Raw genomic sequence first — 26,540 nt, 5'->3', positions numbered from 1 at the left:
CTACCAAATGGGCCAAACAGTGCACCGATTCAAAATGGTGGTGTCCGGGAAAGGCCAGGCTGAAATGTGGCGTCTCATTCTCTCCGACCCCTCACTTTCACAACAATCATGCTACACTTGTGCTCCACAGTATAATTCCATACAACAATATACAATCCATCTTCCTAAATCCTCCCGCCTCTCATGCCTAAAGGAGTTTTATACATGTGATCCAATGTGCAAAATGCAGCACAAAAACACGATGAGGGAAAGCTAAAAGAAACACTTTCTCGGTTAAGAAATACCATAAAAATAATCAGGATAAACCCTTAAATACTTTTTTTTTTTTTTGCACATGCCCACTTTCAACTCACAGCTAGAGCAGAAACTACAATATAAACTAAATGACATTTGTGAACTAAGCAACACCAAACAACTCTTGCTAAGAACGAATTATAAATACCCTGTGCCTGCAATGATATTCCTATCAATTTGCAAAAAGCCTAATAGATCAAAAAACAATGAATTTAGTTTGCTACAGTATTTTGTGAGTGATGCATATTTATGAAGGACCTCAAGGCATGCATGCTAACATCTATAGCATGCTGCAGATCAGAGGACGCGAGTCCCTGCTACACACTTATAGAAGAAAAGGATCAAAATGATGAAAGGCAAGACTTCTCTACACAAGAACAGGCCATAATCGGAATACTTCAGTCTCTGTTACAAAGAAATATCTTTTTGATGTCAGCTACTCCATTTACTTGCTTCACTGCAGAACACTGACAATTTTGTGCAATATAGAGACCGTGAACTACTTTAAAAGGTTGCAACAATCCAGGAGGAAAAATAGGGAAACATAAAAACTGAGGTTTCTCTGTCACAAAAGACACAAATGCCTTAAAAAGAAAGAAAGAAATCGCTGTGAGCGCAGCAGCAGATCCCTTTATGATTGTAATAAAAATATGTAAAACTTCTGCTTGCATTTCAAAATGTATATCTAGCTTTTTTTCCGAGGACAAAAAAAGTGCCTTCACTTTTCACATTTAATTGTAAAAGGTTACAAAAATATTCTAAAATACTCTAATATGTGCACTTGCTAAATGTACAATACTTTTTTTTTAAACTCTTATTTTGTATTTTGGTGGTTGTTTAGCTAAAACAACTTAAAATGAAAGGACAATGGTGTTTTGCTGGGATTATCACATACTAAAACAATACATAATAACACTGGTGAGCATACCTGTCAACACTGAGATGTGAAAATAAGGGATAACCTAAAAAAAAAAACAACAACAAAAAAAAAACAGAAATTTCCCAAATTACTAATTCTGTTCATCTGGAGCAGTTTCATTGTGAATAAAGAGTTGAAATGGTCAGTAATAATTTAATCAATCTGATTACAGAGCAGCGAATGAATCCCTCATTTAGATTTTTTTGGTTTGATTACATTAAATGACAGAAGTGTCACATTAATAAAATGCACAGATCTAAAAATGAAAGCTTATTTGACTACTTCCTTACATATTATGCTTATTTAAGACTAAATTTGTTGTTTAAATGAAAACCTACCAAGATCGACATGTTTAGATATTATTATTATTATTATTTGTATATGTCTGTTACCCAAAACCTAGAGAGTCTAATTATTGCCACTCTTCATAGAAAGATTAAAAACACAGGAGAAATACGGGAAAATACCTTTACAGGATGATAGCGGGATAGAACTGTAAAATACAGAAGAATCCAGGAAAAGCAGGAGGGTTGACAGGTATGCTGGTGAGGTGAGTTTGTTTCTTTCAAACACTGTTCAGAATATCAATAAAAAGTAAATTGTGCAGGTTTCATTGAGTAGATAACCATTAAAATCTCTCTCTCTCAATTTTCCTTGAGGTCTGTACAAATAATAGTAACACACTTGGGGGAAATGGACTGAGCAAATGTAACCTGTGTGCAAGGAATGTATATTCACTACTGTATCGCTTTGAATGCCCACAAAGACCAAAAGACTCTTTCACAGGACTCGATGCACTGAACAGTGCAACAAAAGTGCAGCCAATGACTGCTTTTCACACTTTTTACTGTGCCAAGAGTTGTCTCCTGCATTGAAATCTTCATCTAGACCATGTTTTGAGCCTATTACATGTGCTGTAAGATCATAGCAATGCTCATTAGCTAACAGCATCACAAGGTCTTCAATCCTTCACTACTGACTATCATGAGCTTTGATGTCAAAGGCAGCAGACCAAGAAAAAACATCCAAAACCCATTTCACTGTTTTTAAGAGCCCTTCAAAAATAAAAAGCAGGCACTGGTACAACATATAATCAAATATTTGCAAAACATCGATACTTTTGTACGGACATGATGTGGTGGGGGGAAAAATGTTCTCATTCACTTCCTCATCACTGTCAAATCAGTTGTTTAATCATTTAAGTTAAATCATTGCCACATTATATTCACAAAATGTCTTGCTTTTTCAATTTGGTTCATATCGTAGAACTCATTTTCTAATTTGTTTTTTTATTTGAAATATGGTCACATTTTTCTCATTTATTCCCTCGTTTTACTCATATTTTCCTAGTTTTGATTAAACCACAGGCATGAGTGATTTCAATGTCTTGTGTTTTCTGTATACCATCTGCACTGTGACTGGCTCAATCAGTTCCACTTTGTTTTTATACAGGGCTGTGTGAAATATATGGATTCTTTGATATCACTTTATCACCAATTTAACAAAACATGGAGGACAAAAGAATCTCTGTCACATCCCGTGTAGACAGCATCCAAATATCTTGCCCTGGGTAGATCCTGCGACAACACAATGACCCTGCAAAGCCACTTTAGCTATAAAATATATATATATAAAATATATAAAATAATAATAATAATAATAATAATAATAATAATAATATTAATGTTCAGTTTTTTATTATTATTATTATTATTATTATTTTAGACAATGGTTTTATAAAACCGTTTTGAATTACAAAGCAGTTTTATTTCTTAACCTGTAATATAGACATATGCTGATATTCAATAATTCAATACATTGTGATAATAAATCTGCATAATATTGTGGGCACTATAAAGTTTAAATAATAATTCACAGTATTTTGAAGTGCTTTTTAAGAAATAAGAATATTAACACTGTTTGCAGAAGTGCTTACAACAGCAGCAAACACTTGAAAACTTCATTGGTTCGCTGAATGGTTCAAACATTTTCACTTGTTATGATGTTTCACATCTATTCATGCTGAAATACAGTTTAAAAGTTCTGGGACTATTTATTGGGCTAATGTTAACTATCATTTAGTAAACATCAGTTAATTTAAATAAACTCCACATAAAAAGTACAAGAGCTTTTATTAATCGTATGTAATGTTAATTTTAATGCCTAATGCCTTGAAATTGTAATCTGATTACAAGTCTTAACTGTTTCATTAAGTGTGGTTAATAAAATTTAAAAATTAACATTTTAAATGAAATATTAAATATTAATATCAGTCATTATATTACTGATATTGAACCAAATCCATATGAAAAATAATCAAATCACCACATTGGTCACAACACCTAGTTCTACTTTACGTTCTCACTTTACAAAGTAAGCCAAGAAAAGCTCAGATCATGTCACTGGCTTGCACATACTTATTTATAATTATAATAATAGCGTCGCGTGATCGACGTGACTCATGGCATTAGCCTTGTGTGCAGTCATGCATTTATACTTCTGCATGCTGTTTGTGTTGCTCTGCAATAACACTTCCAAAACGCTAGCTGGCAGTAGGCTTTTATGTTCCTCTGTGTCCAGTTACATCACTGGTGTTTTGTTTTTTCCTGATTGCTACCTTAATGTACAAGTGGCTAACTGCGGGAACTGGCAGACGTGCAACAACTTTAATCATAAGGTAAACACATAAGTCTCCATCTGGACCTCCTTCACAGGACTCGACACTTGTAAACACTCGCTCCACTGGGCTCGATCACACTTGTCACAGCTGCCCAAGCTTACCAATAACAGAGCTTGCACTACGCATCGTTGCGACATGTAGTTAAATTTTTTGAGAGGTGCGCATCAGCGTTAGCATCAGCCATGGCAAGGGCTATGCGAAGGCTGTGCCGGACCATACGCGTGCGCTTGACGCAAAAGTATAAATCAGCCTTTAACAAGCATTGTGTAGAGAGAGGTTCCCTGTGAGGTTTTTGTCTCAGAGTTTTTCATTTAATTACTTTGATTTGATTTGAACCACATTAAAATAGACATCATATGAGTGCAAAATGGCTTCAACTAAACTTAAATGAGTAAACTGTGGCCATGATTTAACTATGAGGGAGGGAATGAATAATTTGTAAACATATTCTAAATTCATGGTTATAATAACTTTTTTTCCACGTCACGTTCAGGAGGGCACTGCACTTTTGAATGGCAAACAATGGAGAAAGCAATGTCTGCAATTACAGAACCTATCTGGAGGAGCTAACTGGATCAATCTAACTAATCTAACATTGACCCTTCGAACTGGAGTCATGTGAAAGAGCCTTCATTAACAGCATCATGTGAAAGAGCCGCACATTAAGAACCAGGCAGCAGGAACTCCTATTGCCCCTGTTGATTGTGCTGTGAGAATCGTTTCAGCACCCTGATAAAGTTGATGATCAATGCATTACTCATGTAAAAGCTTCTCTGGTTTGGAATATCCAAACAGTTTAAAGTCAGCTTCATAGAGCCTGTACAGCTCTTTTCTGGTTTCTAAAGGTATGTTGGCGAACCAGTCCTGCTCCCAACTGCTGACCGTTCTGTTGCGATGGCTTTCTGGGAACTCGACGATATTGTCTACGCGGAGAATACGCAACAAGTGCTCAGCGTCCTCATCCAAAGTCTCCAGCTTCCCCACGAAATCATAATTTATCTGGCAGGGATGGCACAAACGGTACATTTGTCTCCAGTGCTCGTTGAAAGGCATCTCTTTCTCAGTGCTAGGATCCAATAAATACTGAACGAAATTTGAGAAAGACGGTCGAATTCCTGCGGCAAAGGCGTCCACTACTGATGCCGGTGGATCGGTGTAATTGCTGTATTTTTTTAGCATGACATGAGCGAATCTCTTGTAGAAGTCTTCGTTCTCTTGTTCGAATTTGTTGCGATAGGCAGAAATCAGTCGTACAAAAGGGTCCCGCACAAACAAAAACTTGGTGTATTTCTTGAGCTTGATTTTCATGAGGTGCCGTGAAAACTTTCCATAGCGCTTCCAGAACTTGTTGAAGGTGAAGTGCAGGCTACTGTTGTGGATGAGCTCCTGAGGAACATCTAGAGGGTCTTGGTAGGGCACACCATCCACTAGCAGGCTCTCACTCAGCACAATCATAATGCGCTTCCAGTTTGTGCAGGCCACCTTGGGAACGTAACAGTAGATAATCCCATGCCTGTCGTCCACGATGAGGTGATCCAACTCTTTATTGGGAATGTCGTCAAAAGTTCTGTTCTTTCCGGGGAAGTCAAAGACGCTTTTGTTGCCGCACACATCCTGGATCAGCTGCTTTCTATTTTCCTGCTTTTGCTTTTTCTCAGGATCAATGGGGGACAGATGGATCTTCCACTCTCGTCTCGGGACAAATTTCTCATCTGATTTCTCAGAGGACTGATTGTGAGGTTCTCCAGGAGGGGGTTCTCCTCGCACCTGTTCTGTAGGGTCTGCGGTTCCTTCTAGAAACTGGTTGACAAATGCATCTATGTCCGTCAAGAACGAGCTCTCCTTGTCTTCCTCTACTTTCTTTTCAGGCCCACGACGGCCCTGTGGAGAGAGGCGTGACGGATGGGGTCCGGAGATGGTAGTGTGCAAGTAAAAATTAGAGGCCCCCACATCATCCCAGTATATGATTATAAGAAGGATCATGAAGACGGCACCCACAATCATGAAAATGCGGAATAACCTTGACTTTCCCATTTTGGTAGATTTTGATTGAGAAAGAGCCATTCTCACCTCAACTCCATTATACAAGCGACTGCCCAGACTGCATTCATCATTCTCTGAAGTAAAAGGAAACAAATCAGAAAAGGGAAGTCAAGACTGTGGCTGACATATGTGGCACAATCTTGTGGTTCTCATTACACAACAGACAACTAACATTTTAGATTCTCTTTATATGATAAAGCATTCAAACTTCCTTCTGACTGGTTAATCATGACTGAGCATTCTATTTTAGTATAATAAAAAACTATATTTCATCACTTACCATGAAAACACAGTGGTGCTGTGTCAATTTAAATTGTTAGCTTAAAAAGCTAGAATAAAATAAAACACACATATTTTACCTCAATTTAAATTCAATGCTAATTGCTCATTTTAGGTGGTAAGAGTTGACAGATTTCACCAGAAATTGAGGAACATATGACCGTCTCTGATCATCTCTCTCACCTTTTTGTTTTTTCAGGTGAAGACAAAATTTCATCTAGTAGAAAACATTAGACATGTTTAAAATGTTGAGGCAAAATTAGATCACGTTATATCATCAATATTTTGTGTGTTTCATAAAAACAAGGCACATGATCATACCTGAGGTGGCTGTTATTCTCAGTCGTTTTGTAGCAAATGAAGCTACATTTACACTGTTGGTTCAAATAAGATTATATGCGTATACAAATGGAATCTTATGTAAACAACTTACTGTCCAAACTCTGAATCATATGGAGCCAGATCAGTCTCATAAAAGTTTTACAAAATAATTAATAAATTCATAACATAATTTATAAAAACACAAATCCAATTCAGAATAGACCCTTTACTCATTTCCTGGTTTCTCAGTAGCAGAAGTAGTCATTGTTAGGTAAACTTAGAGTTGAGCTAATTGGAGAATACAGCAATTTTTTTTTTTTTTTACAATTGTATTTGCTGAAATAAAAGAAAAACTCCATGATGGTGTTAAGACTGATGACGGCAACCAGACGACAGAATAACATCAAATTTACTCACAGCCCCATAAAAACATTAGAAACACCTCACCTAAGTGATAATTACTTTTTTTTTTTTTATTTGACACAAAGGTGATATAATACATTCATAAATACAGATAAGTTCTAATGTCTTTTTTCGAAAATCTAATTACTAAAATCTTTCAAGGATTTAAGATTATGATGACCGTTAAATGCGTCATAATAGTCTTGTGAAAGGGTCCATTTCAAAATCCAAGTAGTAAATTCAAAACACAGTTTATCAATACATAAATCTAATTTGTAAATTAAAAAAACTGTTCATAAATACACAAATATAATTTGTAAAGTTAAAAAACTGTTCATAAATACACAAGTCTAATTTGTAAATTCAGAACAATTCATAAATACACAAATCTAATTCAGAATTTCAAAATCAAATTCATAATTCAAAACACAATTCATAAATATACAGACTCAATTAATTTGGGCAAATGTTTATTCCTTTTACTTGTGAATTCACAAATTGGTTTTGTGCATCTATGAATTTACATATTGGATTTTGTACATATGAATTGTGCTGTTACTTTTGAGACTGATCTGGCTCCATAGCATCACAATTGTTAAAAACTTAATTTTGCATCCTGAGGTGCACTTTTTCTTTCCCGAACATCTGAATTGGATTTCTGACAATGGTACTGTGTTGGTATACATATTATACATTTTAAAAAAATTCAGAAACAATGTTTGCAATGCAGACACTATCTTACAAAATAACATGTTTCCTTTGTGCTGGATGACGTCTCCTTAAGCAGCAGCAGAAATATATAATGCTAGCATGTGCAGCTTCATTTCCTGCTACCATCTTCAGTGGCCTAATTATTCTTAGAGCTTTATAGACCACAGACAAGCAACTTATTGTAACTTTCCACTCAACTTACAGCAAAAACACTCAGCATGTTTTCCTAAAATAGTGTTTGATTATTTTACATTTTATGTAGTGTGAGTCAAAAATTAACAGTACCCAAATGTTGTGCAACAGATTTCCAGAAATATGACTTAAATATTATTATAAACCACATATGATTGTAGATTCTCCTTGGATTAAAACAAAAGGCAGAGAATCTGAAGGAGATTTTTAGGTGGAAAGTGATTTTTAAAACTGTGTAGTATTTTCTAGCCTTAAAGAGAATGTGCTAATTTAAAAATAGAAACGTGGAAATCCTTTAATTTACTCACCCCTCAGGCTAAGGCTGCACGATATATTGTTTCAGCATTGATATCGCAATGTGTGCATCTGCAATAGTCACATCGCAGGATATGCAATGTTGGTTTGGATTATAGTTGATCAGCACCACAGTTAAGAATGCCTGAGAATTGTTGGGTAACTTCAAAGTGTAACTAAAACAGAGTGAAAATGTATCATTTGCATGTGTTTTGAAAGCATTTCAAGAGAGATTGAAGCATTTGGGGAGAAAAAGAACAACATTTGTAACTTTGAAGAAACAATAATTCTTCTTTTTATTAATACAATAAAGTCTATACATTGCTATTTAACATTTTACAATTGATTTGAATATTCTGTACTTGAATTCTGTTTGACACTCCAGAAAACCATAACGCTGTTTGTTTTACTTTTTTCTTTGCTCTATTACCACCTCAGAAAAAAAAAAGTGTCTCTCCATGTACCACCATAATGACCAATATTGAAATACAGTAGCGTAGTAGGCCTTATTAAGCAGCTAAAGCTCTGCAGAGTTCAAAAACCAGGCAGATTAATTACTATTATTATGAATACTTATTATTGTGAAACACTTTAACCATTATAAATAGTTTGAACATTAACACTGTACTGTGCTTACAGGAAAAAAATAAATAAAATGTCAACATTTAAATTAAAATGTGCTTTTAAAAGTTAATAAAAAAATAGCTCTGTTCTTAAAAAGTAAAAAAAGAAAACTTCTGTGCGTAAATGTAAAGTATTATCATAAAGCAGCTTATTCATCAAAACCTGCAAATGTTCCTTGGACCTTATAAATATAGGCTGTATGCCATCATATTCATATATAAACTCTTTTGAAATCTAAACATTAGTGTGTATTTTAAATATACCATTTGAATTTAAATATTTAATTTAGAAATTAGACCTGCTCACTGAGCATAAGAGTAGGCTTTGTGTGCCAGAAAAGCAGGTGATTAAACTAAACCCATCAACATTGGGATTATATATAAATACGGGATGTGCCCCCAACAACCGTTACAAATATGGGGAGGAAATTAGCTTCAAATGATAGAATACATTAGAAAAATTTTAATAAAATAAAAGGTTTATCCTTTTAAAATCAATTTGCTGATCACATCGGTGTTAGTATACGCATTAAAGGGTTAAAGCGTGTTTATTTTTTACTTTAATTATTCAGTGATTCCTCTGCGTACCACTAGAAGGAAGCCTGTGTACCACTGTTTGACAACCACTGCTCTATTGTATACATTGTTGCTTGCAATTTGTTTATTTTTTGTCCATGATTCATTCCCCAACAAAACCACCATAATCAGTCTAAATTCAAGATTTCTTCCCCAAAATAGTGCTATTGAACCATCTGTTAAAACTGCATTCATATCGCTATACATATCGCATAAAGATATTGCAATGTCTGATTTTATTAAATATTGTGCAGCCCTACCACAGACCATCTAAAATGTGGGTGACTTTCTTTCTTCAGTGCAACATTTATTGTTTTGAGTGCATACAGTACAAAATGTAACAATGATGTAATAACAACAATGTAAAGTTTCCAGCATAAAACATTTGTTTGGCTTTATAAGACCTCTGTGTGTCCTCATTTATTTTGTTTTGCCTATACTTTTTATGACTCTCAGAGTGTAGGTGGTCATTGAGCTGGATTTTATGAATCACCAAGGACCACTTTCAACTAAAATTCTTCTTTTATGTTCCACTTAGGGGGGGGGGGGGGGGGGGGGTATGGGAGACATATTGGATGGCCTGGGTGCAAATAAATTACTTGTCTATTATTTGTCCATTCACATGGGCTCAATTATTTTATATTTTTTTGTGATTTTCTTACCAAGTCTACAGACTTCTCCATCTCTTACAGATTTGCTACATTGCAGTGTATAGTATGCGGTCTTTGCAGATCTTTTACTTAAGGTAAACATTTGAACATTCATGCACATATTTATCTGGGAAATATCAGTCAGGCAGCTGTTATCACAAAATAAACTCAGGCAGGGTTTGTTTAACCATAATAACTGGCTCGACTGAACATTATCCCTTACATAATGTAGAGGGATTTTTAGTTTAAACAGATTTATTTAGTAAGTAATGTAACCCCTACCAAGAGTTACTCCGCCACAGGGCTTTTAGATGACCCAGAAAATGTTTACAGGGCACTCACAGAATAACACAAAGACATCAAATATTAATGTGATTATTATCTTACTTACAGGAAAGTGCAGGGGGAGAATATGAACACATATTACACAGGAAACCAACAGCAATTTCCACCAATCATAGTATTGTTGAAGAACAACCATCTGGTGAAAACTGGCGTGTGACAGAAACCAAGGCACTGATAACTCATAACTATTGGCTCATTTGGTGAATGGCGTCACGGCACAACAGAATGATGATGCTACTACAAACAAAATATGCGTGCGTAGTAGCGTGGCGTAATAATCATTCAAAAATACTGACGTAAATGCAAACGCCTGCGGATTTTTTTTTTTTTTTTTTGATTTATGGTCATGTGTGTGTACACATATACAGAAATCCAGGTCAATTGTTATTATTCCAAGGACTGAAATATATACAAAGCGGCTACACATTTGCCATGCTCTCGTGCTCATTTCAAAGGCAAAGGCGACCCCTCACATTCAGCTGGACACAATGCAGCTCTTTGACACCATCTCTGACTGTGGGAGGAAGCTGCAAACATTCGAGCTTATCCGCGAAAACTACGAGCGAGCCATTCATGTATAGATGCCCCTTTTCCTTTCTGCTGATTTCCGTTAAACCGGAAGATGATTGCTTTTCCACTGACAATACGAAGACATCAAATCAGATCTAGAGCAAGTGCAAAGACGTGCCTTACGCCACTTTTTTGTTCCATAGGAAGTCATGAAGCTACTCGTGCCAGGTATTTTCTTTTTTCGCTCGGCTGTGATTCGAGCACACACATTTAAACGAGTATTATGTTCCATGTGATATGGTCGAAATGAATGTGTAACGTGTCAAATCATGGCTGTAATGATCGTGGTCTCACCTCATAGCATGAGTCTGATTTCTCGGCAGGCAGGCAGACGGCGTCAGCTGAGGAGGGATGTGCGCGGGGTGTTGACACAGCAGCGCTTCAGTGCTCCGCGCACATCTCGCGAGATTTCCCAGCGAACGCGAGATTCTGCGTAACGTTTACATTATTGATGACTTCTGTCAGCATATACTCTCACTTTTAAGAAGTGTGTTCTTCACTCGTTCTTTTTAAATATACATAAGAACATGATTGCATTTTGAAAGGTGCCACAGAATATTGTAGGGGATAAACTATTTACTACAACTATTAAGGGATAGTTCACTGAAAAAGGAAAAGTGTTTCATCATTTAATCACCCTTGTTTGCCTTTTGTCTGTTAAACACGAAGACGTTTTGAAAAAAAGTTGAAAACCTGTGACCATTGACTTCCATATTATTTTATTTTCCGATTATGGGTGCCAATGGTTGTTTTCAACAGAATAAAGAAAGTGGAGGGAAGTAAACTGAGTAAATTTTCTTTTTTGGGTGAACTATCCCTTTAAATAACATTTTTTGACAATATGTAACAGTTAAAAGTAAGAATAAAATAAATGCAAACAAAATAAAACGTGAGTTAGTAAATAGTATGTCATAGGAATTGAAATGGTCGATATAAGACTTAAAAAATTGCAAGAAACTAAATGTATAGAGCAACAGGATTTAAATGATCAATAGCAGACAAGAGGTTTTCAAAATAAACAGTAGTCCGCATTTGAAATGGATCAAAAAAGTTCCTCAGAAATGTTCTAATCTAAGGCAAGAATGGGAATTATAGGACAACTTCGATGAAAGGTTTTGATAGACCTCAAATATTGACTACAGTATTTCCTACTGTGTGTGGAGACAAAAAGATAACTGGAAAAACTTCAATCAATGTCAAAGTTATTCATCTTTAACACAATTTGTTCCCAATCCAAGTCCTCGGAATCCCCGCTCTGCACATTTTTTATGTCTTCCTTACTTAACGCATCAGATTCAAATGACCAACTTGTTAATGGCAAGATTCATGAACTGAGCCTTGCGTGTCACATACAAAACATACAAAATGTGCAGGGCAGAAAGTCCAGAGGATCAGAATTGGAACCAACTACCAATTATGGGAATTTCATCCAATTAAAAAAAAAAAAATGTGTTTTGATCATTGATGTGTATTAAAATAATATACATGCATACATACATAGATACAAACACATTTTAAACTAATTGGTAAATATATAAGGTCTGAAAGTGAGACCCTTTGTATGGATTTCATAGCAGTTTTAGTAAAAATGGCTGAAGTGCAACAACTGATACAGTATTACAAACTATATAAATGCAGCACAAACATGTGTTATTCCTGTCTGAAATAAGCTCATCTTAAAGTTAAACAAGACAAAACTGACTAATTATACATTACAAAACATTTGCAACCGTAAGCATCCTGTCAGCTTGCTTCAACAGAAGAAAAAAAAAAAAACACAACAAAAGTTTGGATTTCAGTTAAACTTTATTCCCTTGTTGTGCATTTAATATCAGGTAATCTGAATGGAGGAGGATACAGACCACTGTAGTGCCATTTTCGCACACTAGAGTACAAGTTTGCCTTTGGGAAAACCTTAGGAAATGAAATGTTTTCCTTCAGTGAGATGATGTAAAAACAGTTTATGGCATATTGTGCCATGGTGACACCCTTTTGATGAGGTAGATCAACCGACGGCAGGAACAAGAACGTGTTATGATCAGATCCACCGAGAGCAGGCCAGAATGATGTTGGCAGGGCGGTTCCTCTCAGAGCTGGATGATTTTTGTTATTAAAAAGCAGCAGTCAACAGTGGCACAAAATTCTCCTTCCCCAGTGACCAGTATTAAAAGGCACTTGACTGATGATAACAAGGAATTCTCTTATAGGGTGATCCCTCAATTTTTTCTCCAATGCTTGTCCACACTCCAGTAAAAACGAATTCTGAAGATAACAAAACATCAGGTCAGTATTACCGTGCCAAGGTATGTCAAAGATGTGCCATAACACTGCACACATTACCTGCTGTTGCAATTACAGATCTCCGATGGGAATAATTTCTTCATTGATGAAAAACTCAATGGTCTCTTCCTCCCAGTCATCAACATTGCTGTCCAGCTCATCAGTGTCCACGCCTAGAAAGCATAGAAAAATCCATTGAGGACTAAAATCCCATTCAACATATGTACACCTCTAAGAAAGGGCCGCTACAAACATAACATTTTTCACATGGAACTGATCACAAATGTCCAGCTGAAACGCACTACCATTTCCAACTGATATCAACATGTTCAAATGCATCTCATGACCACCTGTGTTTGAATTTTGTCAAGATATTTTATTATTTCGTCACTTTCTGCTTCACCTTTACAAAAGCAATCTGTATTTTGCACGTTTCATCCAGTCACAAGTAAGACTAAGACCATCATGAATGAAATTTCTGAATTATACAGGGCTAAACACTATGGATTCTTTTCTAATGACCCAGTTAGGCTAGTTAAAAAGATTTGTACCTGCTTTAAAAAAAATTTAATAATAATAATAATAATAAAATGAAGTTATTTCTTAGCTGTATACATAAAAAAATGTGCAAAACAATCAAACACTAGTCGTACACAAACCTTTTTTTAACTAAATTATATATTTTTTAAATGTATTTAGCTAGGGTGAGTAACAACAAGGTTGCATAACTAAAAATTAAACTGACTGCAACTGAGTATAATGATCAAGATTAGATCAAGAAACTGCAATTAGGCAACGTGGAATAATCACAAAAAACCTGATCTAGAGAAAAGAGAAGTGCACTGAAACCCTGTGCTTTCTGAGCAAGCTGCTGATGGATGAATTAAACTCGACATTGGACATCATTACCTCCTCTGAGTTCGAGGCGGAGAGGTCTCTGCTCCTGGTACATGTCCATGGCTCTCTTGCGGTGCTTGCGATACTCCTCCATCATGGTACGTCTCTTGTCCACCAGTTCCTATAAAGCACAAGACACTCAAATCTAAAGAGGACCACTCAACTTGAAAATGTGTGCATCCTAGTGTGGTAAAAATAAAAATAATCATTTGAAAGTAATAATAAAGATGCATACCTTTGAAGCCTTGGACTGGCTGAGACGATCTTTCTGCTCAAAGATCTTGGAGTATTTCTTCAAGTCCTTCTTAATGAGCTGTGGGATTAGAAAGGCGAGGAGGGATTAGAGTCGACAGTGAAGGGAGCTGAGGAAGTAATGAGAGTGACCCTGCGTCTGACCCCTCAGCTCACCTTTATCTGCTCTTGAGTCAGGAGAGAGGGCGGACGAGGCCTCCATAGCAGCTGGCAGAAACGCTCCTTGTTGTTCTTCTGCAGCAGGCGACCCTGGAACGTCCACAGCCAGAAGGCATTGTCCACCTATAGCAAAACAAGAAACATTTGATTTACAATACCTAAATCTTTTACATTTAATTTGATTTTTAACGTGCAATTTGATCCTGTCATTTTTCAGCATCATTACTCCATTCTTCATCACAAGATCCCTCAGAAATCCTTCTAATAAGCTTAACTGATGTTCAGGAAATATATATCATCATAAAACGTGAAAAGGAAGTGCACCTTAATGTGGTGCAATTGCAAGTAGGTTATTTGATTAATGGAAAGCCTTTTATTTATAACACATTTTGCAACACGGCAAATGTCTTTATATTTAATTCATTTAATGGATGCCTAGCAAACAAATGCTCTTCTTAAAACACCTTACTGAATTTTAAAACAATGTATAACAATCATTTGACGACATATAAAGGGTTAAATACAGTTTATTTTTTATAAGGCACTCATTGAAATACTAATTTGTTTCTAGTAGGTTTTATAAGACTTCTATTATTTATATAATCAATGTTAATAAAGTAACTTTATATGGTTCTTTACCTGATAAAGATCACAGTGAAAGCCCCAAAACACAAATCAAATGTCATTATAAGTCTCTCTAATCTATTCTATGTTTATTTTTATTTTACCAAACAAATCAGAATAAATGCACTTGAACGATGTTGAAACATTATTTAAATAATATTTTGACATTTTATTTTAATTTCAATAATACAATATTTTAATCTACATTACTTACTGCTTTGTCTATTTTGCATTTCTATCTCTATAAAATAGATTGTAAGATTAATTTGATGCAAACAGCAAAAAGGGAAATATCGTCTTGAACAAATTTTCATTTGGACCATATTAAAATCACCTTGTGACTCCACCAAGAGACAGATGTCACGACGAATCGTCCAGTGGGGTCCCACTCCACATCTGAAGCCATGTAATGCTCGGCGATGTTCATCATGGTGCAGTCTGAAGTGTCCACAAAAGCAAGAGCTCCATTCATGCTATTGAGTGAAACATAAGAAAAGCACAAGTTAAAAAAAAAACAATCTAAAACCTGAAACATTAATACAGCAGAGTATATATTGTAAACAGACCTCCTCAGTCCAGCCAAGACCAAAAACTGCCCCTGGGGACTCCAAAAGATGCTGTTTGCCTGTTGCTTGTCGAACATTTCTAAAAACAACACATTTTTGGTTTCATATTCTGAAAATTTGACATTTATTAAGAAAAATCCATTAAAAATCACTCACTAATTAGGTCGATTTTTCCATTGCTCTTCACATGGTAGAATGATGAATTGATTCTAGGAGATTCTCCATGTAGCACAGCAAATTTGCTTCCATTTGGCTCCCAAGCAAAGGCAATAATGCTGTCTGTAAGATGAAGCATTGGTAGGTAAAGACAGTAATAAAAAGAAAAACACCTCTAAATTCTTAACAAAAAAATCCCCTTTTTACCTTTCATCTCCACCACATCAACAGGTACCTGCTTCTCTCTCATCCTGAAGATCTCAAAGTTGGTGACAACACCCTGAAGTAGAAAAGTAGAAATTGAGAAAATCCCTTTTTATTTTAGTGTAGCCTGAAAGTGCACTTTCAAGGCTGCTCTCATACCTGTGTTCCTTTGGGTGTTCGATCCACCTTCACACAGAGATAGTCTCCATTCTTCTGCCAGTGAAGTTTGCAGTCTACAACATTAAACAGGTTGCGGACTCTCATCTCATTCCTAGATGGAAACTGCATGAGCGTTACTCTTGCTGGGATGTCCTTATCCTCAGGGACCCAGAATGCAATGATGTTATCACCAGGTGACCAGGAGAAATCCCTGTGGAAATGAGAAAAAAAAAGTCATCAGTGCAATCACAAAAAGTTATTAGTGTAACTCTCAGGAGGCTTTTTTTAAGGTAACTTTGTAAAAGTTCCAAGTTTTATTTTTATTTTTTAAATACTTTTACTTAACAAGCATGCATAAAAACATCAAAAGTGAAAAAAATGTTTAACAAAAAAATCTGAAACATTATTCCTGAACAATTATAAATGCCTTAAATCATATTTGATACTATATAAAACACCCAAAAATACAAATATTTATGCCTTTAATTGTTTAATATTACTCACTTAATTCCGTTTATCTTCAAACTCTTCTTCTCCAAAAGACCCATCGACTAGAAAAGAAACAATTTTCGATTGAGAATCCTCAGAGATCAGCTGTTTAAATAACAATCTCATGTCTAAACCATAAGAGACTTACTGGAGTCTCGTAGATGCTCAGCATGTCTTGGGTCATTCGGGCGAAGAATTTCCCATCTGGACTCCACCTGAAGACAACAGGTTTCCGCGTAAGTTATTATATTCTAGTTCAAATGTACTCAAATCAGGAACATGTGCTACGAAATTCGACTAAGGTCACACTTACTTGAAAATTGGCCAGTGGGCAGAGCTTTCACAGTGAAAGCCTCTTTTCTTCTGTCCTGTGAGAACATCCCAGATAATGATGGCCTGTGGGTCGTCTTTAGTGTCCATAAGAGGGCTGAATGTAACAACATACCTGCAAAAAAAAAAAAAAAAAAAGGATAACATTAAAAAAGGTTTACTAACCTGAAATAAAAATTACTAATTTGACTGTAATAGAAAATGATGCACTGAAAATGCCCTACTAGTTAAATCAAGTAGTAACAAGGATGATTTATTAGTCATTACTTGGTTATTTTGAATTATCGTTATGAAAGGATGACCAGGATTATGACTGTTAACTAATGTTATCACTAACGATGTTAACCATTAGTCAACTTCTCATTTGATGCTCATTTACTCAACCTCAACTGAACCACTGAAAACATCCCGCAGAAGATTGGCTATTTTCAAGTTCGTGGAGTACCGATTACAGCATCCATAATATAATCGGTTAAGTAGACCTGAGCATTTGTTTAATTGTTCAAGTAAAAAAAAAATGAAAACAAGCAATGTACGAGAATCAGCGAGCACAATTGAAAATGACACTCATTGTCTTGGTAACATAAATGTAAAAGGATGACAGGATATTTCTGTTTTTAGCACTCATTTTTACTGATGTAATTTTTATTTAGTTTAACAACAAAACACAAGTAAATGAGCTCTTCCGATCAGCTATTCAGCTTTACTGAGGCGAAGTTTGATTTATATTCACACATTTGTTCATTTTTGAACATTGACAGCCTGTGACACAGTTTTGGGGAAATTTAAATCCTGCAACCGCTGGCCGGTCAACAACTATGCTTGATAAAGTTTGTGTCCATAGAGTTTTCTAACTAGTGAATGACATGATCTAGTGTTATATCTAATCAGTGCGCGTTTGCAAGTTCATAACTTAAGGAGGCGTGGCTTTGGACGGCAGGGGTCGTAAAATTTCTATGCTATTATGCTAATGCTAGCATTCTGGCAGATGACCTACTGCATCTTTAAGGTGAACTCTGAGAACTTTGTCCTATGTCACCATTTTTCAAAAATGGCTTTTTCATATAGAATTTGATTTTTTTTTTGCTAGAAAGTAAAATTGTTTCCTGTGAGGTTTGGGTTGAGGATAGGGTGATAGTACGTACAGTATAGAAACAAAAACATATGGAATGTTTATTTGAGTCTAAATCAGGGAGCAAAATGTGTTAAAATACAAACATGAGGCCATTTCTAAACAGGAGAACATGACATACCTCTCACAGGGAGAGAAGTCAATGAGCTGAACCCCCTGATGACTGAACCTCTGGATCTGCTTGAACTTCTCCCCACCCCACAGAGCGATGCCTCTCTGATGGAATGTAGCCAGATACGTGCCTTTCGGAGACCAGCGCACGTATGTCTCAGTCCAGCGCTACAAGTAAGATACAAAGAAAAATACTGATTGTCAGAGCATGCACGTCCACAATATCTATATATTCTTACAGATGAATGATAGTCTTCTATAACATTACACTTAACTCACCGCTCTCTCCTCCACTTCAATAGGCTCCTTGACATCATTGGCGAATATGCCCGTTCTTTCACCAGAGTCATAGATAACGCTGTACTGATCACGACAGTCAGGATCCTCCATCCAGTGGCGCAGATTACCCTGTAAAAGAAACACCAAATATTAACATTCATTAATTTTTGTAATAAAAGATTTTCAGTAGGTTATGACGACAATGACAATCAAAAATATTATTAAACTCACAAAATCTTTAAATGGCTGCTTTTCAGGAGCTTCCCACTCATCACAGATTGACATGTACCTATGTGGATAAAAGACTTTAGATTAGTGATCAGTTGATTATTAATGCATCACCTGATTTTCTCTTCCATGTTATTGTATGTGCCACATTTTTGCATGTATAGCAAAGTATGTAGGGCTGCAGCATCACAATGTATGCATCTGCAAGTCACATCACAAGGTATCAGGCAGGAATCCCAAATGACAATGCACCATCGGTCAGGGGTGCGTTTCCCAAACAACGACGTAACTCGCAGCTGAACTATCATAGTACGTTGCATCGTTTGGGAAAAGAACGATGTCGTGACAAATATTTCCCAAAACTCGTGGTTTCTCTGTCGCAGATCCATCGCTTGAACCACGTTAGTTTTAACATAAAACGCCCATAATGATGCTCTAAACAGGGTGGAGTAACTACATCTTTAGAGAAAAACTCAAATTCTTTGTGCCAATTATATTGTTTTATACACACATGCATTTAAAATAAAATCCAATATTAGAGTTGGAAAAAACATGCACTTGTTTTTCATTTTTACTGAAATCTACATAAATGTATATGTAATATACATTAAAATTCATGTATTAAATGCATAAATTCTGCTTTTAAATAATAGGTCTCCCACAGCTTTCGTCATGAGGCTGTGTTCAAAATTATATCAATATTTTCAAAATGCACTGCGAAGGTAGCACATTTGTAAACATGAAGATCGCTAAAACTGAACCGTAAAAATAGTTAGAAAGCAAATTACACCTAAGAGAGATGACCTTAATGTTTTTTTTTATTTTTAACAATACCAACTTTTAATATTAGAATGTTCTAAATGAATAGCGCATAGGGGGATAAGTGGGAATAGAACACAGCCAGGAACTATGTTTCTAACTACAGCTCCAGACAGTGAGACTTTTCATTTGTACATTTTGTTAATGCCTGTTGCTGTGCAAACATTCTAACAGATTAAATGCATTTTGTTTACAGATTATAGAATATGTAACATATTTTAAATTGGATTATGCTCTGTCCCTGAATACTGTCAAGACTGCCCAGAAAACAAGCAATGTTTCTTTTACTTCGGTCTTTGTTTTATTCCATTAATTTATGATTTGTAATTTGATATTATTTATATGCAGAGTTACTCCTCTGCAAAATCACCCCAGTCATTCAAAAATAAAACATTCTTTTCTAAATAAAGATATCCTGTCAAATTGTTTTCATATTGCAATAAACATAGAATCTAACATTGTAGCGTCAGTTATTTCCAACATCATGCAGTCCAAGTAGTATGCTTTATTTAAAAGGAAAGTTCACCCAAAAATAACATAAATTCTCACCATTTACTCTCCCTCATGTGGTTCCAACTCTACAGGAGTTTATTTTTCGAACATAAAATATATTTTAAAAATGTTGGATAATGGTAGCCAATGCCTTCCATAGTGAAACAAAAATACAAGTCAATGACTACCAGTTTTCAGCTTTTTGCAATATATCTTCATTTTTGTTCATCAGAAGAAAGAAGCTGAAATATTTGCTTAAAGCAAAAGAAAGGCGACAATTGGGGTGAAATATCCCAAAAGGTATCAAAAAATTACATTTTAATATTAATCTATTAAATATTAATAGATTTTTTTAATACTGATATCAGCATCTGCACAGCCCTGATATATTTCAAGCTAAATTGAGAGACGAACTGATCTGCCCTAAATGAAGTTTGAGGCATTAGAAACAGCTTGCCAAAATGCATTCTGGAAATGATAGACAATACTGAGTATAAATTATACAACACTGTAAAGGTTCTTTCATTAAAGCAACCTATTGCAGTACACTACTGCAGACCCTAAAAGATAACTTACTTGTCAAAGTCAGTGAACAGATTGACACGGAAGGTGTGCTGCTTGTCCAGCTTGTAGCCATCAGCGTTTTTTACCGCTTCATGAGCGTGACTTGGTGCAGAATACTCTAGGAAAATGTACCTGTAATGATAAAGCATGGAAAATTATTATAGACAAGTTTATATCTATAGCACATTTTATACTCAGTGGTTATTCAAAGTGTTTTACATAAACAGGAATAAAAGTATAAGAAAATAAAATCAACAAAGAATAAATAGGTTTTAAAAGAATGAAAAAGAAGACATAATAGTGCGATCTGTCAATACGTCCTATAATCCATAGAAAATATATACAACATTGCAAACATGCCATTAATAACTAGTACACATATACACTTTAAAACCTTAACAGAAACCTAAAAACTAATACAGATAGTTTGTGCTCAACTCATTTTATTAGACCATAAAAAAAATGTAAGGTTTGTGCCACAGCTGCCCTCTTTTTTTCTGTAATGGTTAAACCACCAATACATTTAAGCCTTTTAGTCACACACAGTAGTACTTGTAACGTCAAATTAAAATAATTGTTATCTGAGAACTTCCAAATTTACAAGAAAGACTTGAAAGCATATGTTTAAAAAAAAAAAAGAAGCACATTAAGACCATTTATCGAGATGCCCAATAGCAGTTAATTACTTGCAGATTTCAATATGAAGATAATAAGATATGAAGAAAGATAAGTTATATTTGTGCAATGTTACAGTTTTCTGCAAATGCAGTTTGTGTTTTGCTAATAAACATTATTGGTTTTTAGTTAGTTTTAATGGCATTTGACAGATTACTTAAATATTTGTTTTCTTTTATAATAAAGTGTCTAATGAATTTAAGAGATAGTTCAAGCAATATGAAAATGCTGTAATTTACTCGAGCACCAGAGAAGAAAATGTCTTGAGGAATGTTGGAACCAGCAAGCCATAGAATCCCATAAAAACGTTCATACTACGGATATCATTGGTTAGTTTCCAACATTCGTCCAAACAATTTTAGAAAAAATAAAAACAAGCATTTAGAACCAACTTCACAGTGACTAAATGTTGATGCTTGGGTGAACTACCCTTACGTATTGCATCAATTATTGATTAAATGTCACCAATGGTGCATCCCTACATCCCAAAACGCACCAAGCAGACCCAAACATACCCCTTGGTCTTTCCATCTGCGTCAGGGTAGAACTCATTGGTGATTTTGCCAAACTTTGAGAAGATCTTGTGAATGACGTTCTTGAGCTTTTCCAGGCGATCAGGTCCGACCTGAGGCACATTATCAACCACGATGACTGAGTCGATGCCGTCAGCCTCCTGCGGTTTGTCCCTGAGAACATCCCCCAGCAGCTCTGAATGACCAGAAAACACACAGATAGAGTTAGTACAGTTAGCACAACAGCATTTGTTAAAGCAAAACGGCAGTACAATGACGTTTCTGAAGCCAAAAGCATAACAGCTGCTGACTCTATGCTGTTACGACACTAACGTTAGTCTATTTCCCTAAAGCTACTGCTAAGATGCTTTTGTCTAGTTCGCGCACATGCTGGACTTAAAGAGAAGCTTTGACTAACATAAAACGGCATTAACTGTGAAACAGCGTAGTTTATCAGCTTGAAAGATTGACACACAAATAAACCAAAGGATTTTTGTGTTAGCTCGTGGCTGACATGCTGAGCTATGGGGTTTAGTGTGAGACTGGGATCGGCAGGCGCGCTAAAGCAGGCCTCTCTCTCACCCTGATCACTGATGTCATCGTCGAAGTCCTCCGGATCACTGAACGAAGGCTCTTCTTCATCGTCATACTCCATTTCGGCCTCCATGTTCTCCGTATCTCGCATTTAGAGATCGGTTGCTGTGGGTCTGTGCTGGTTAGAAGGTGGTGGTGAATTTCACAGCAGTAATCCAGATATTTTACTCACTCGGCCATGTGCAAAGCAGCCGGCGCCAACCACTGCGAGCGAGAGAAGGACCGTACCATGTGCGCGGAGAGCACCTCAGGGCTCTGTTGGAGCGTTAGGATTCATGTACAGCATAATTGAAGGAAAAGGATAAAAATTTGCTTCATTGGCAGATTATGTGAGCTTAACACTTTTATGATATTTGGTTAAATTGTATACAATGTGTAGTTTTGTTGTGGAATATGACATGGCAGACCCCTTTTAAGTGAACTTGGTCTCGTCTTCTGCTTATCGCTCTCTGAACTTCCTGTTCATGTGACAAGAACCTCCCGTACAAGAGCGCGCAATGTTACCATCAGTTCTATTGTCCATCTCTGGCGACAGACAGACAGACAGACAGACAGACAGACAGACAGACAGACAGATAGATAGATAGATAGATAGACAATAACACTAAGTTAATAACAATCAAAACATTTCTATACTATTATAAAATATGCAAACTTAAAGGCACAATATGTACAATTTTTCTATTAAAATTAAATTCATGTCTTTTTCTTTAGCTCTTTTACAACGTAGACAGTGTCAAAGCAGCTTTACCTAGATAGAAGTTTTAGTAGATTGAAACTCTAAATCCAGTTTTCAGAGTTGAGGTTCAATTTATTTCAGTTCAGTGTGGTTTAAATTTCACTGTTGAAAGTCCAAACACTGAAGAGCAAATGTCCCAAGCCAAGCAAGCCAGTGGCAAGAAAAAAAACTTTACCAATTGATGAAAGTGAAGAAAAAAAAACCTTGAAAGAAACTAGGCTCAATTGGGCATGACCATGGCCAAACTTCCTGTGCAGAGCTGCAGTCTAGGCGCCAGATGCTGGAGAATGCTGAACGTCCATTATGTAGAACTGCAGGTGTGAGTAGGTCACCGGCGGGTGCTTAGGCTAACCCACAGGACCAATGTGAAGGCTCTTCTGTCACTGGGGTCTTTCAGGAATCAGTCTTTTGCTCTCTATGACTGCCGCAGCGTCAGCTCAGGATTCGGCCTGGTCCAGGATTATAAAGACCTTGGCATCATTTCTAGGATCGCATTAATGGTGCTGCAAAATATCTAGGCGCCTCGGGATAAGAATCCCCAGGTGAAAACAGAGAATGAAGAAAATAATGTGCTATAAATGAAATGTCCAGTACCACCTTTTTGACTTTTGTACTTGCAGTATACCAAATGTTTTGAAGAATGTTCAAACCCAGAGAAATCCACAATTTTACTCTCATGGACCTGCCATGCTTATGACATGAATCACCATCATACACCTTCAATAGTGTTTAAATAGTGTTTCATAGGACCAAACAGAACCTATTTAAAACAGAACCCTAAATGTACATAATTTGATAAAACCACTACTACTTCCCATGCTGTTTGTGTGCTGCGCATCGCTCATCTCTCATCAACAATTGCTTCAGCTCTTATTTCATTACTACAGCTTTCAGTTTTATGCCTCATTCACACTAGCATCGGCTTTGTAGCTGCCCATCGCTCTGCTCTGGGTGACAATTGAGATGCTAGTGTGTTCCCACTTTGAGGTTGCTTAGGTAACTTTTTAGGTAACACTAAATATAAATGGAATCAGTACATAAAATGCTTAATTACAAAGATGATCAAGAAAAAAGTGTGTTCTCTGTCATTGCAGCAATTATCAGCTGCAGAAGCAGGTCTGTGTAGGTCTACAACACAGAGAATACAACCAGCCTCTGCAGGAGAGGGCAGTGGGGATTTTTTTGATACTATCATTTAGAAAACGTTTCGTTTCCTCCTAGCCATTCTTTGATATTATTATTCCATCTTCTTGTTGGTCTTCCTACTCGCTGTTTCCAATTTCTGCTTTTTTCAATCCTTTTACTCTGATTAATCTTTTTTTTTTTCTCCAATGCTGCATAAACCCGGACAGACCCAATTTACAATCCTCAATAACATCGCAAATAGTCTTTCCTCGTCTCAGATTTGTTTTGGATTCTTTCATTTGTTCTGTTTTTATGATCAAATTTTCAGGATCCATCTCATTTCAAAAACCGTCTATTTTGCGATGTTTTTCTCAGTGTCAGATTTTTGTCCATTATAGGTTCACTTTATTTTTGTAATGAGTAAAATCATAATTACCTAAAAAATTATTAAAACTCATTTTATCGTTTACTGTTTCTAATCTTTCCTAGTACTGTATATAGAAACCATTGTTTAAATCTTCTCTTAGGTCCCTCAAACATCATTAAACTAATTATAACATTAGCATATGGAACCCCCGATAATGGGCTCTGTGCACAGCTAGTGTTTCCAGCCAACGATAAACTTCCAGTGAAAGGTTTATGTGACTTTTCAATTTCATAAGGTTCCTTTACAGCATCGATGTTGTAATGTATAACCAGTAGGTATTTATTTAGTTGAATACAGAATACAGGGGTAGATGAACATTTTCATATTTTAAAGATAAAGTGGAGAAAGTGGAATTTAATGCTTCTTATTGTCAGGTCTGATACCCACTTTATTTAAAATCTATCAGGCAGAGAAGGTCACTGATTTTTAAAGAAATCAGATCTTAAAATTGGTTTTTGTAATGAAAAGACAGCTCACCAGCACTGGCTGTGCATGCATTCATTCATTCATTCATTCATTCATTCATTCATTCATTCATTCATTCATTCATTCATTCATTCATTCTTTTTCTTTTCAGCTAAGTCCCTTTATTAAACGAACCACCAACATATCCAGCATGTTTGTACACAGCGGATGCCCTTCCAGCCGCAACCCATCTCTGGGAAACATCCATACACACTCATTCACAGTCATACACTACGGACAATTTAGCCTACCCAATTTCACTTGTGCCACTTGTCTTTGGACTGTGGGGGAAACCGGAGCACCAGGAGAAAACCCACACGAACGCAGACAGAATATGCAAATTCCACACAGAAACGCCAACTGACCCAGCCAAGGCTTGAACCAGCAACCTTCTTGCTGTGTGGCTGTGCATACATCCTATTGTAAATAAAAAAATAAATAAAAAAATACATGCCCTTATTTTCTAATTGTCATAATCCTATGAAACCATTCGATAATTTGTGCTCAAAATGTGCCGAGTTTTCATTTCAGAAATCAGATGACCTCTAAGACTCTGTGACTGATTAATTTATATAATAAATACATTTGCAGCTCATCAGTTGCACTCAAAATGTACCAAAAATATGCAAAAATTCAAAAATATATGTTGTTTAGACTTAAATATTTGATAATCAAAATATTTGAATTATTTAATAAAATATTTTAACTCTCAAAAACTGAACCTTCTAGCTACTATATGCAAATTTAGGAATAGGAATAGGTCGATATAAGATTCTGATGGTATGAAAATCTTGATTAAAAATGTCACAGTTTCACAGTATTGTGATCACTGCAATAAAATATTCTTAATAAATATCTGGGTTAAAAAAAAATGTTTTTTCCTATTGAACAGAATATTTCTTTTATTTTAAGAAACATAAAAAATTGGAGCATTAAACAGGTCAGGCTCAATATTTAAATACATCATTGACGTCTGATATCTTTGTAAGTTTACAAAATACAGATTTCTTGAAAAGAACTTGAAAAGGCATCCTTAGATATCTTTCTTTGGATTTAAAGTAAGTAAGCCACTCCACTGTTCAGGTGCATATAGCACATAGAATGCACATAGCAGCATTGGATGTTGGTTTATAAGCAATTTGTTTCTCAAATATTTGCTGAATCGTGGGCTGACTAGTAGCTTTTGATGTGGAGGGGTTTTTTTTTCTGCTGGAGATACTGTTGCCCTAAAAACTATTATTTCAAAAAACATTTACATATACCTTACAAACGGTAGAAAATATTTATGGTTTTAAAATCTTGACTTTTCCAAAACACTGTACAGCTTGTAAACGGTTATCGTCTCATGCCTATATAGGAAATA

The 26,540-nt window shown here is 35.8% G+C and overlaps 2 protein-coding genes across 2 annotated transcripts; both read right to left on the bottom strand.

Annotated features, from left to right (window-relative positions):
* Positions 1-4,621: 4,621 nt before the first annotated feature.
* chst12a (carbohydrate (chondroitin 4) sulfotransferase 12a) lies at positions 4,622-5,997 on the bottom strand. Its single transcript, NM_213547.2, is given in 1 exon segment — positions 4,622-5,997. A coding segment is annotated over 1 exon segment (1,311 nt). The 5' UTR covers positions 5,958-5,997; the 3' UTR covers positions 4,622-4,646.
* Positions 5,998-12,686: 6,689 nt separating this feature from the next.
* Positions 12,687-22,642, bottom strand: eif3ba (eukaryotic translation initiation factor 3, subunit Ba). The gene is given in 19 exon segments (NM_001290093.1): positions 12,687-13,161; positions 13,240-13,352; positions 14,089-14,197; positions 14,312-14,389; positions 14,485-14,610; positions 15,446-15,584; positions 15,678-15,756; positions 15,834-15,956; positions 16,041-16,113; positions 16,197-16,407; positions 16,701-16,747; positions 16,834-16,900; positions 16,999-17,130; positions 18,269-18,426; positions 18,538-18,666; positions 18,769-18,826; positions 20,653-20,772; positions 21,831-22,023; positions 22,410-22,642. Coding segments are annotated over 18 exon segments (2,046 nt in total). The 5' UTR covers positions 22,513-22,642; the 3' UTR covers positions 12,687-13,161; positions 13,240-13,251.
* Between the last annotated feature and the right edge of the window lie 3,898 nt (positions 22,643-26,540).

Source organism: Danio rerio, chromosome 3 (genome assembly GCF_052040795.2).
Source record: "Danio rerio strain M-AB ecotype USA chromosome 3, GRCz13ab, whole genome shotgun sequence".
In the NCBI taxonomy this organism is placed as follows: domain Eukaryota; kingdom Metazoa; phylum Chordata; class Actinopteri; order Cypriniformes; family Danionidae; genus Danio; species Danio rerio.
This window is presented reverse-complemented; position numbering and strand designations above follow the sequence as displayed.